Here is a 13,044-nt window from a genome sequence, read left to right on the forward strand (position 1 = left end):
TGCCTTTGCATTAGCTATCCCCCATGCCTGACATGTAATTCTGCCTGATCTTTGTCTCATAGATTCTCTTTTCCTTCAAGACACAATTCAAGCAAGAGGATTCTGGGAAGATGATGGAGTAGGTCAGAAAACTTTCTGCTCTCCAAATTTTCTCCACTGGAAAAGAAACAACACTACCTCAGAGGTAACATAGAGTAGTGGAAAGAAACAAAAGTCAGGGTAAAGCAGCTGTTCTCCTAAGACAACCGAAGAAGACCCCAGGAAAGACCAACCTTCAGGGGTAGAGGTTCAGCCTGAGTGAAGTGCTAACACCTCCAGGCCAACTCTGAGGAATCAACAAATAAGTCCTGGGGGCAGCTGGGGTTGGGAGGCAGCCTCAGCCTTAGAAATTTTCATCTCACCGACTGTGTATGTGTGTGTGGGGTGGGGGGGAGTGTGGGGGGGTGTTTGACAGATAAGTATGAGAAGATTGAAAGATCTCCAACTGCCAAGGGATGCCAAGCACAACTATGCTGACTAGATGTGTCCCAAGCTGGGCTGCCACTGTAGGAGAGAAAGAGCTAGTGCAACCCTGATGAATACAGTAGCAGAAGGGCAGGGATTCTGCTGGCTATAGGCACCTGCAGGACAGCAGAGTCCCAGGTTTCAGTTCCAAAGAAGAGAGGACAGCTGTAGTTTGCAGCCACCAGATGGACCGCAGGGAGTAAGATCATTTTCAGGATAGTGGGACCAGGGGCTTTAGCCATGGCTTAGGAGTAGAGAGGATAGTCCACAGTTGAGCCCTGGGACAGACCTGAGAAAATAACAGTAAGAGGGACCTGAGGCTTGGGCCATTGCTCCCAATACCTCAGCATTAGAATTTAATTACACTAATAGCTGCTAAAAATAAGATAAAACAAAAACAAATAAAAATAAGCAAAGGAGAAAGAACTCAATCATAGATAAGCTACTATGGATAGAGAAGATCTGGGCTCATATTCAGAGGAAGATTGTGGAGCTAAAAAAGCCACTCCTTTTTCAATCAGAAATGTCAAATGGTCCCAAGCACAAAAAATATTTCTTAGAACTTAAAAAGGACTTTAAAAGTCAAATAAGAGAAATCAAGGAAAAATTAGAAAAAAGAGCATTCCAAGAAAATCAAGAAAATTATGAAAAGAATGTCAATCAACTTGAAATAGAGAACCAAAAATTTAAGGAAGAAAATAATTCCTTGAAAACTAGAATTGGGCAAAGAGAAGCTAATGATGTTCTAAGACACCAAGAAATAATGAAACAAAATTTTAAAAATGAAAAAAAGAAGAGAATGTGAAACATCAGAAAAACAACTGATCTGGAGGAGAGATTGAGGAGAAATAATAATAGTCAGACTGCCTGAAAATTATGATTAAAAAAAAGAATATTGATACAACATTACAAGAAATTATCAAGGAAAATTGCCCTCAAATTCTGGAACAAGAAGACAAAAAGCAGAAATAGAAAAAATGCACCGATCACCACCTGAAAGAGATCCTAGGAGGAAAACTTGCAGGAATATCATAGCCAAGTTTCAAACCTCCCAAGTTAAGGAGAAAATATTGGAAGCAACAAGAAAAAATGTAAATATCGCTAAGCTACAATAAGGATTACACAAGACCTAGTAGCTACAACATTAAAGGACCGAAGGTCTTGGAATAGTATACTTCATAGAGCAACAGAGCCGGGGCTACAACCAAAGGTAACTTACCCAGCAAAACTAAGTATAATCTTGAATGGAAATTTTAAAAAGGACATTTAATGAGCTGAAAGACTTTCAGGTATTTGTGAGAAAAACACCAGAACTTAAGGAAAAAATTTGAAATATAATATCCAAGAGAAATATAAAGTAAACATTAAGGACAAATTATAAGGGGCCCAATAAGACCAACTCATTTACTTTTTATATATGAAAATATTATCAGTTCTTTTACTACTGTCATTTTTATTTGGGTAGTCTGAAAGAAAGGCTTTGGGCTAAGCTGAGTGTGATGGGGTGGGGTGATTCTAAAAAAACGGTGTAGGAAGAGATAAAAAGGAACAATTATCTCAAAAAAGTGAGGCATAAAAGGAAAAATTGATACAGAAGAAGGTAGAAGGGGGAACAGAGGGCAGTGCTGGAACATTGCATCAGGAATGGGTTAAAGGAGGACCAACATATACATCTAGAAGGGTAAAAAAGTCGTCTAAATTCAGAAAGAAATGAGAGGGCAAGGGGATAAGGTGTGGGGGGGAGAGGGTAAGGGAGGGATTCTTGGAGGGGTGGGTATGGTGAGGAGGGCAAGGTAGCAGGTTGAAGTAAAGCAGAGGAGTGAGGAGGAATAGGAATAGAGTGAGAAGGATAGTGAGGAAAAACAGGGAGGAGGAAAATATACAAGTAATTATAAATTGGAATGTAAATGTAAATGTAAATTTACCCATAAAATAGAAACTTATAGCAGATTAAAAATTTGAATTTCAGGAAATGCTTTAAAAATGGGAGATACACAAAAACATAAAACAAAGGTGAGGAGGAAAATTTATTATATAAAATAAGCAGGAGTAGTAATCATGATTTCAGATGAAGTTAAAGCTAAAATAGATTTAACTAGAAGAGAAAAATAGGGAAACTATGGGCCAATATTATTAAATGCAGTTTTAGACCATTTAAAATAACTAGATAGTATATAATATCTGAGAGTATACCTACCAAAACAGACACAGGAACTATATGAATATAAACATAAAACAGTTTTTAAATATAAATAAAATTAGATCTAAATAAAGTTAGATTTAAATAACTGAAGTAATATTTATTATTCACAAGTAGGTAAAGTCAACATAAATAAAAAAAATGACCACTTGACCTAACCAAACTATTTATGTAATGCCATTCCAATTAAATTACTAAAAAATTATCTTACTGAGTTAGAAAAATAATAACAAAGTTCACTTAGAAGAACAAAAGGTCAGGAACTTCAAAGAAACCAGCGGGAAAAGACGTAAAGGAAGTAGATTCAGTAGTATCAGACCTTCAACCATATTATAAGGTGAGAGCATTGTTGAAGTATAAAATGGATAATTTTGATTATTTTTAAATTAAAATTTTCTTGTATAAATAAAACCTCTGAAGCCAAGAACAGAAGGAATGCAGAAAATTGGGGGAAAAAACTTGAATAGACAATCTCTCAGACTGAATGTGATAGGGTTGGAATATTGCTGTGATGTAGGAAATAATGAGCTGGTTGATCTACAAAAACATGGAAAGACTTGGACTTAGGAAAGAAGTTGCTATCCACCTTTAGAAAAATCGATGACAAGTGTAAATAAGCATAGTATGATCTTACATATGTATGAGTGAATGTGTGTATATATATATGTATTTGTTTATAGATATCTACGTATATAGATATTTGTTTATATATATGTTTACCTATCTATCTATATCTCTCTATATATCCATCCTTAATTGTAGTCTTCTTTGGTAGAAGGGGAAAATAAAGTAAAAAGTACACAGCAGAGAACAAAAGGAAATTTACAAGGAAGCAAAGCTGGACAGCTTTGAAAACAACATATAGTATTTATTATATAGGGTTTATTGAAATGGAAAATTATTGCTTTATATTGAATTCTCTCATGTTCTGTTGTGTACACAGCAATGGTTTTTTTCTTTTATTATTTTATACTTGTTTAAAATAAATTTTAAAACTTTTAAAAAAGAAAAGAGTAAATTCATTACCAATGAATATGAAATTAAAGGAACTATTTGAAAAAAAAAAGATACAATTCAAGCACCACATTCTACATGTGGGGTTTATGGGCTAGATTTCTTCCTTAAGGACCATGCCTCATTGGCTCTCATTGATTGGCCAACAATAGGTCTCAGCCCAAGGCCCACTTGGTGGCCATTGTTTGGGCCCTGATTGGCTCAGAGTAAATGTATATTGCAGTTTTTTCCATTTTGGCAAAAAATCCTAAGGGTCTTCTCCTCCCAAATTGTTTTTTCTTTTTGATTAGTAAAAGACCATTCTTTGTCGCATTTCTTACCTATCCTTAATCACTGAATGGGTGTTCTCTCAGTCAAACTGAGACCTGGGAAAGACCTTAGCATAAAAAGGCCATGGTCTTTCACTGCATGAGGGCCATCTCCAGTCATCCTAATTTATCTCTCACCACTGGACCCAGATGGCTCTGGAGAAGAAAGTGAGGCTGGTGACTTTGCACAATGCTCCCTCATTCAAATCTAATTCACTTACAAGTCATGGCATCACCTTCCTAATGCCATGGTCCTCTTCAAAAATGAAGAACAAACAACAACAACAGTTAGGTATTTGTAAATATTTTATGTAGATGTGTATGGTAAAATGCATGAGTTGAACTAGAAGAGATATACTCATTACCTTTTAAAGAAAATTATTGAAGTAAAATAGAAGCCAGAATTTATGAAGTAACTGAGGGCTGGAACTATCTCTGTCTGCCTATCTATCTATCCATCCATCCATCTATCTATCTATGTATCTGTGAGATAAATAATGAAGAAGTTCCTTCAATTTGAGTGAGGGACAGATGTGCAAAGTCACCAGTCTCACTTTCTCCTCCTGAGCCATTTGGGTCCAGTGGCAAGACACAAATCAGGACGACTGGAGATGACCCCCACTTTCATTGTAGTTGCCAGAGGAATGAGAAAGCAGAAATTAGCCCAAATAACCCACATCTAATTTGCATCCATTTGACTCAATGTGCACTCAATCTGTAATTTACTGCCAAACTTTTGCTTTGATCAGTATTCATAAAATATGCACATAATTTGTGGATTAGTAGATTTCTCATGTTAAGTGAAAATATTACAAAGATTAAAATTTCCATTATGTGCTTGTTTTTTTCAGAAAATCAGTAAGAGGAAAGATAATTTATAATACAAACCTTTTAAAAAGGCATATTCCTTATTTAACAAGATAGTAAACCTTCTGTTCTTCTCATCTTCTCAGATCATACAGCTGTCTTTCATATAGTAGTCAGTTTCCTGAAAGCCAGGGTTGAATTCATCAGTTACTTCATTACCACTAAGGGACTAAGTCAGAAATGTGTTTCTTATGTTTATTCTTTTTGATTGGCTAGTAGAAATAAAATTCATCTCCTTAAAATTCTCAATACCAATGATTTCTCAATTTCCAACTTGGCTAATCTTTTCTCAGTCATTGCCCTTCATGAGGATGCTAGCTGCTCTTAAAAAATCCTTTTAATATTTTATAGATGCCACTGTAGTTTAATCCCCTGCTCCCCATCTTTATAGTTCTATTGAAAATAAGTGGATCAAGTTCTGGAGTCTGGAAAATTCAGGCTCATATACTGCCTTCAACACAAATTATATGTGACCCATATGTATTTATGTGTGATCGATCGTAATCCACCTGGATGAAGTTCCTCCAGCTAATAAAATCACATTTTCTTCCTGCCTTTTTTCGCTGTTTTTGCTGCTGCCTTATCCTCTAACCTGGACCTCCAGAAATCATGTCCAGGGGGCCTAAACAAAGGGGTGGGGAACCTGTTGCCTTGAAGCCACATGTGGCCCTTTAGGTCCTCAAGTGCAGACTGAATCCAAACTTCATAGAACAAATCCTTTCGGGCTCAGTCAAAGGACTGCACTTGAGGGCCTAGAGGGCCACATGTGGCCTTGAGGCTGCAAGTTCCCCAACCCTGGCTAAGCCATTAAGCTCTGAACTTCTTGAGACCACATGTTCTCATTTCTACCTTAGCTACTTCTCTACTACTGAAAGTGAGCTTCCATAGCCAGTCCTTCTCTTTAGCTATTTTCCTTTGAATTTATATCACATTTTGGAAGGGAATATGTCTCTCCCGCCACCACCACTCTACAGAGTGAATCATTCCTGTAAAAAAGATTTAGAGAGGAAAAAAAAGCAGACAGTAAAACCAAAACATCAAATGTGCCCAACATACATAATTTTCCAAAGACCCACTCCTCTACCTATTTATCAGGTGAGTTTCTTTTTCTCTAATGCAAAAAATACTATTTTTGGTTTTCAGTATTTACTTTTTATCATTTAAAAATATCATTTATGTTTACACTTTGAAAAATATTTAGGATAAGTTTTGTGCTTTCATTTAGCTCCAGATAGTATCATGTGGTTTAGAGTATTTCAAAAACTATTATTAATGTTATTTTTCCTAATGTTGAACCATCTTTGCATGCCTACTTTAATTCCCTGCATGGCTCTAAGTTTATTATAATTATTTTTTATATATTGCTGTAGTCTTTTTTTGTTTGAATCAACATTTATTATTAATATTGTTCTCTAGTTTTATTTCTTCACTTTTTCCTTCCCTGGTTTATGTAATGACTATAATTGTTTCATAAAGGGAATTTAAAAGTGTAAGTTATTTCTGAATTGTTGAAAATAATTTTTATTGTATAGGCATTAATTGCTCTTAAAATGTTTGATAGAATTCATAGGAAAATCTATCTGGACCAAGGGTCATTTTCATTGTTGATTACTTTGAAACTTGTTCAATTGTCTATAATTGGGTCACTTAGTTCTTTCATGTTATGCTACTTAAGGTATTATATATTTTTGTAGATAATTACCTACTTTTTTTTTACATTCTAGGGTCTGTTGGAATACATTTTGTGTAGTTGGCTCTGATTTCCTAAAACTGTCTTCTCTCATGATTTCACTTAATTTTTAATTTTGGCAACTTAATTTAACAGTTTCTTAAAAAAAGTTCACTAAAGTTTTCTCAGTTTTGTCTTTTCAAAGAACCATTTTTTTAGTTTCATCATTTCTCTAGTCTTTGTTTTTTATCTGAGCTACTTCTCTTCTAATTTTCATTATTTCTCCTTTCATGTTTAATTTTTGTGCTTGTTGATTTTCTAGTGGTTAAATTGCACATGTAATCCCTCACATGCCTATTATGTTAATGTGGGTTTTCAGAGATTTGATTTTTCCCTTTGAAGACTGTTTTGTCTGCATCCCAAAATTTTTGGTACACTATAATGACACTGTGATTCTAAGAAGCTGTAGGATTCATGGTGGCTACGCTATGGTAAAACCATCTCTGCAGATGGGCTAAACCAGGTTAAGGGTAACTGACAGGCCTCAAAACCATTGGTGAGTTAGGGGCATGTCTACCTCAAACATGTGAAGACATCCCCTGACAAAACAATTTGTCCCAATGGCTATGAAAGTAGCTAAATCAGGTGCTATAGAGCACATAGAGCTTGGTCAGACCTTGAAGACACAAAGGTCATCCACTGCATCCTGGGGCATTGCCAGTTGTCTTGACTTTTGTCTTGTCGCTGGACTTCAATGACTGGGAGAAAGAATGAGGCTTACAATCCTGTGACTTTGTGCAACTCTGCCTCACTTAAAGCCAATTCATGTGCAAGTCATCACCCTGTGATGTTATTGGTTCTCTTCAAAAGCAAAGGATGAACAGCAATATTCCCTACAACAATTATTTCTCTAATTTGCTCCTTGATTCACTCATTATTAAGGTTATCATTGTTAAGCCTCCATTTAGTTCTTCATCTTTTGCTTGTGTTCCTTATTTTCATCATTTTTCTTGTTTTCCAATTCTGAGAAACATGAATATTTTCATACTGTCATCTAGAAGATGCCCCAAGTCTTCGAGGTCTTCTTTAGCAGGTGTTTGTTCAGGTCTATATTTTTCTCTCTTTGATTTCTGTTATCTTTGTCTAATTCTTAGAGTCTGAAAGAGAAAATTAAGTCTCATACAATTCTTATTACTATCTAGGTCTTTTTGCAATTCTGTTAACATTTTATTTATGAATTCAGATGCTAGCCCATTTGGTATGTGTCTAGTATTACATTGGTTTACTTAAGCATAATGTAATTTCCTTTTTTATCTCTCTCAACATAATGAATTTTAATTTTTGTTTTGTCTGACAGGATGATTTTAACACCTGTTTTTGTTTTGTGGAAATCACCTGGTTTATAGCAAGTTTTGCTCCAAACTCATTTGCTCTCCTTTCCCAGCTCTGATTGTTATTCTTGACACTTTACCATCATGCTTAAGTGAGTAGCTTCCTGTTTCAACAATCCATCTAGCAGCTGCTGTGGGGGTATAAAATCAACGACAACCAGCTCACAGAACGCTGCAAGCCCAAGTTCTCTTGATCTGATTTACTAAGGAAAGCAACCTTAAGGGGTTAACAATCTTACTTTAATCCAGCATATAAACATCATGCACTCAGTTCAGGGGAAAAAGCCAGCACCCTGAACTTCAGAGCAAATACAAACAAATTACAAACACCAACAGGCAGACCTTGTCTGATTCAAATCCCAATACATAGTTACCAGAGTTTAACCAAGTCCGAATATCCAGCTTACAAGCTGGAGAGCTCTTAGCTACAGCTGCCTGGGGTCTCCACATCAGCGTGCCACCAAGAGTGAGAGACGTAAGCAAATAGCTCTGTCTTCCTTTTTTATGCAGTTTCAGATGCCATCAAACGTCATCTGAGCGACCAGAACTTAGGCTCCTTCAATTGGCTCTGGTGTTAGCACCTCCCTTCATTGGTACCACCTGGAACCCCACCTTAGCTACCAATTCACACCCACAAAGGCTTAGCATCTAATAGATAGGGGTTTGGGCCTGGGGTTTAGCACCTAGTAAGACTCAATCAAAGATACTGAATTAATCAAAGGAAACAAAGGCCATACTCTTCAAGGATCTCCAATACACTTCCTCTCCCCACTATCCATCCAATTAGAGTGTAAGTTCCTTGAAGGGACTATTTTTTCTTGCTTATATTTTTATGAATTGTTAAGTTCATAATAAATGCCTCTTGACAACTTGTTTTCATTTTTCAAGTCTTATTTTTTAGATGTGTTTCTGACATACAGCAGACTTTTCGGTTCTTGTCCATTCTGCTTCTCATATCTCATTAGATTGTTAATCACTCATATTGAAAGGCATGAGTGTCAGTTTGTATTTTCTTCCATTCATTTTTGATATTTTTTTATCTCTTTCCTTTTTAAAGTCTCTTTTAAGTACCCTGTCCCTGTGATTCCTTTTTAGACTATTTTGCTGTTAGTTCATTGTTACAAGGTATTCCTTTCCATTTATCTACTATATGTGAAGTTCTTTGAATTTACCCAATTATCTATTTTGCAGGTGGTTCATTTATGTCTATCCATTTTGTTCATATTTATTTCCTTTTGCCTCTTGTGCAGTTGAAGTAATATTCTTTTGCTGCGTACTTTTCCAAGTTTTCTGTTGTTTTGTCCTCATTCTTCCCTTCTTGTATACTTTGAAGTTTATTTTTGGATTCATGGCCTATTTATTCTAAATTGTGTTCCTTGTAAGGGTAAAGCTTCTTGCATATCAACCTTTAGCTCCCTTCGCCATCCATTTCTTATTGCTTTTGTGGGCCTTACCTCCATTCTCCCTGTCTCTGTTTTCTTGCCCAAGATATACCAATTCATCAAACTTTGTCAAAGGAAATCCTACAAAATATAGTCCTACTCCCGCCATGAGTAATCTGTACTCTCATAGTGGAAAGGTCGTGTTAACCTTTCTCTGCTATTCAGCATACACTAGGTCTTAATGACCTTGGGTATTCATAGATCTTTTTTCTTGGGAGTGGGATGTACTCCTAAAAGGTACAACCATTTCTGTGAATGTGGTTCCCTAATAAGTAAGCAACTCCCAAATAAAATCCGTGACTTCACACCTCCTAAGAAATTCTCCTTTCTTACCAGACACATTTCCTCTTTCTACCTCACTGGAATGTTCTTTGGTGGCATCCTTCTCTTTCCTGGAGGAAGAACTCCCCTTATACTTTTTTGATTCCCAGCCCCCTCCTTCCATTGCTTTTATCCGATTCTCTCACAGCCCAAATTCTGAGACTAATTATTACCATTTGCCATGGACTTAGTGAGGGTTCATCACCCACTCCCTTAAGTCTCTTCCTTTCACCTCCCCATCCTGGCAACTTCTGTTCCCTCTTCTCCCACCCCACCCACTTTTTGAAAATTCACCTTATTTTTTTATGAATTGTCTAGAATAATTTCTTTTGTGGAACCATAGAATTACTGAGGCTTTGCAGTGTTGAGCCTTGTTGCAATCTCAATGCCATCTGCAAACAGGCCCATGTGGAGAATCTTTTGTCTTTATGGAATAATGTTCATATATTTGGATTTTGTGCATACTATTCTATGACACTAGAAAACATTTTTTGGTAAGCATGTTTTCCTGTTCTATGCCTTACTTCATGTGCATTTTCAGTGTTCATGCTTAAAATGAACATGTTTTCATGATCTGCTATCGAATTCTATACTACAGTCTTAACAGACAGAATGACACTTAAAATAGTGCCATTAAATGTTTTTCTATTGAACTATGTAGTTGTTTTCTTTTTTCCCTTTTTGGCATATAAAGAGCAGCCCCAGCAGAATCCAATATTCTTCATTTTTCAATCAATTATGTGACTATGAAGATGTAGTCTACTATAGAAAATTCCTGTCCTCTTCTCATATTTTCATCAATACACTCAATGAATATCACGATGATCATATTTTACACGAGAAACTAGTTGGGAATTACTAGTTTGTTTTCAGTCATCTTGTTATTATCTCATAGTCCATGTTCTTTTGTACTCTTTCTCCACCTACAAGCTAAATTATCTGTAAAGAGAAGGACTGAGACTATTACATTCAACAAACATTTATTATATGCCTACTAAGCTTAAGGCACTGGACTAGGCAAATGAAAATACACAGAAAAAAATAGTTCCTCAAGAACCTTAAATTCTACTGGGGGATACAAAAGTCAAACTAGATAAGTATACAGTATTTGACGATTTGAAAAGAAAGCACTGACAGCTAGGGGGACCGTTAAAAATGAAAGTTCTTCGGAAAATAAAATCTCTATTCAAATGTCCTGTTTTAACAACTGTAAATCCAAGATTCAGATCCATAACTTTGATTTTACAAAGACTGGGTTCAATCTTGGATGCAGGTTACAAATCACTTTTTAGTTTTTGTTTCCCACCCAGGGTTTCTCGAAAATTAGAATATGGCCCCCACGTACACTTGTGCACAAGTACTTCTGTGCCAGGATACAGCAGAAAAAAGGATATAATGCTAATAAAGAGCAAGGTTTGGGTTTGTGATGGGCTTTTCTCTTGCTGCTCCTTGAACCAAGAATTCAGTTGGGTCTACTAGGAGGCTTGGTCAAAGACATTGTTTTCTTCTCTCCAGGAGGTCCTTTGCTAAGAAATCCTCAGATGATGTCCATAGTTCCTTTCATTGTTAAAGCTTAGAATTCCTTTCAGAAATATTTTAAAAGTCACCCTTGAAGGCCATGAGAATTGTGTTACCTCCTTCGTGGACTGGTCTGCATTGGCAAAACTTCTCTAAAAAATGCCGACAGTCGCAGTCAATATTTCGTCCCATCTCCCATTTTGGTGGGAGTGTTTAAACAGGTCTTTAAACACTTGAACAGCGTTTAAACTCTTTCAACAGGTCCGGCAGGTGCTGCTGTCACTGCACACTCTACGGTCTGGTCTTCTTTTCCTTACCTCACCCCACCCCACCTCCCATCCCCTTTCCTTCCTCCCCCCCCCAAAAAAATTTCACTTATTATGAAAACAAAGGTGGTGGATCCCGGGAAGGTTGGGGGTCGGCTCAGTCCTGCTGCTTGGCCCTGGAAGCCTCGGCGTTGGCCCGAAGCACCGCGCCCGGGGAAGGGTATGGGCGCTGCTGGAACAGGGGTCCAGCCGCCGTGGTGTCTGCGCCCGTCTTCGCCTCGTTCTTCTTGGGGAGACCCGTGGACCAGGTGCCCCGGGGGGCGTCCGAATAGGTGCTGGGGTCCATGGGATCCAGCTCTTCATCCTTGCGAATGGGCTTCTTGCTCTTGGGGTAGGGGGCCAGCTCGCCCCGGCGATGGTGGCGCCGCTCCTTGGCCTCGTCCCTCTCCGGCTTGTCGTAGCCACGCTCGGGCCTTTCGTAGCTGCACTCGGGCTTCTCGTGGCCGCAGTCCATCTTCTCTTCGGCCTCCAAGCTGCCCTTGAGTTTCTTGGCCGCCTTGGTGATGACCGAGCTGGGGTCGCGGGGGTTGAGCCAGGACACGAGGTCCGTCTCCACGTTCCAGTAGTAGGGGAGGCCGCACACCGGGTCGAAGACTTTGTACCAATTCGGGGGCAGGCCTTCGAGCCGGGTGGCCTCGTAGTCCACGATGTCGTCGTCGTAGTCCTCGGCAATGATTTCTTCCTCCGGCTCGGGTTCCACCAGCTTGAGGAGCCCTCGCTTGGCGAGGCGGGACTGGAGGGCGGCAGGGAGCGGCATGGCGGCAAGCGTGGACAGGTGGTGGGGGATGGGAGTGTCGCAGCCCAGCAGCTGCCGACCTCCTCCTCTGAGCCTGCCGGCTTCCTTCTGAACTCCTCTCCCCTTGGCTCTGGAAGAAAACCAACGCGGGGCACGAAGGCTCTGGCCCAGTGACGTCACTACCGTTTTGCCCTTCTCCCTGACGCCAGGCTCAACCGCCGCTGGACGGAAGGAGGGGCACGTGAGGCCCCGCCCTCTTTGGGGAGGAGGGACTTTTCAGGGAAACTGTTCTGGGCATGCGCACTTGCTGGTGGGGCAGGGCAATGATACCACACTTACCTGGGGTGCTCTCCTGGGCCAAACTCTAGTTACTCCCTTTCCTCCTTTCGCACCCACCCCATCCTCCTATTTTAGTATTGTTTTTTGATCTTTGTACCAACCAGAATACGATTTAACACACACACACACACACACACACACACACACACACACAGCTGATTTTGAAATAACCCCTAGATTGGTGATTGGTTTTTTTCTATAGAATATAGCCGGAGGCTCTCTTTCTCTCCCACCATCTTTCTCTGTAGCGCTAAATAGGATTTTTGTTGTTTTTGCAAAGTGCTCTATGAGGTTAATTAGCTAATCAAATGTAGTTCATTAAGCAGCAAGGCAGCACTTACTCTATTCAGTGTTTCACCTTGTTAGAACAAACACTCCACTCACCTTACATGACTTGGGAGTAAATGAG

The 13,044-nt window shown here is 38.7% G+C and overlaps 1 protein-coding gene across 3 annotated transcripts; it reads right to left on the reverse strand.

Moving 5' to 3' along the window:
• Nucleotides 1-10,687: 10,687 nt before the first annotated feature.
• Nucleotides 10,688-12,517, reverse strand: LOC118839614 (polyglutamine-binding protein 1). 3 transcript variants are annotated; one of them, XM_036747103.1, is made up of 2 exons: nt 12,117-12,317; nt 10,688-11,951 (listed from the first exon to the last, which is right to left on the reverse strand). In XM_036747103.1, the coding sequence occupies exons 1-2, from the start codon at nt 12,315-12,317 to the stop codon at nt 11,658-11,660; spliced, it is 495 nt and encodes a 164-aa protein (XP_036602998.1). In that variant the 3' UTR covers nt 10,688-11,657. The 3 variants fall into 3 exon arrangements, with proteins under 3 accessions (XP_036602998.1, XP_036602997.1, XP_036602996.1); XM_036747102.1 differs by having other exon boundaries at nt 10,688-11,879; nt 12,027-12,317; XM_036747101.1 differs by having other exon boundaries at nt 10,688-12,517.
• Nucleotides 12,518-13,044: the final 527 nt, after the last annotated feature.

Source organism: Trichosurus vulpecula, chromosome 2 (genome assembly GCF_011100635.1).
Source record: "Trichosurus vulpecula isolate mTriVul1 chromosome 2, mTriVul1.pri, whole genome shotgun sequence".
NCBI lineage: Eukaryota > Metazoa > Chordata > Mammalia > Diprotodontia > Phalangeridae > Trichosurus > Trichosurus vulpecula.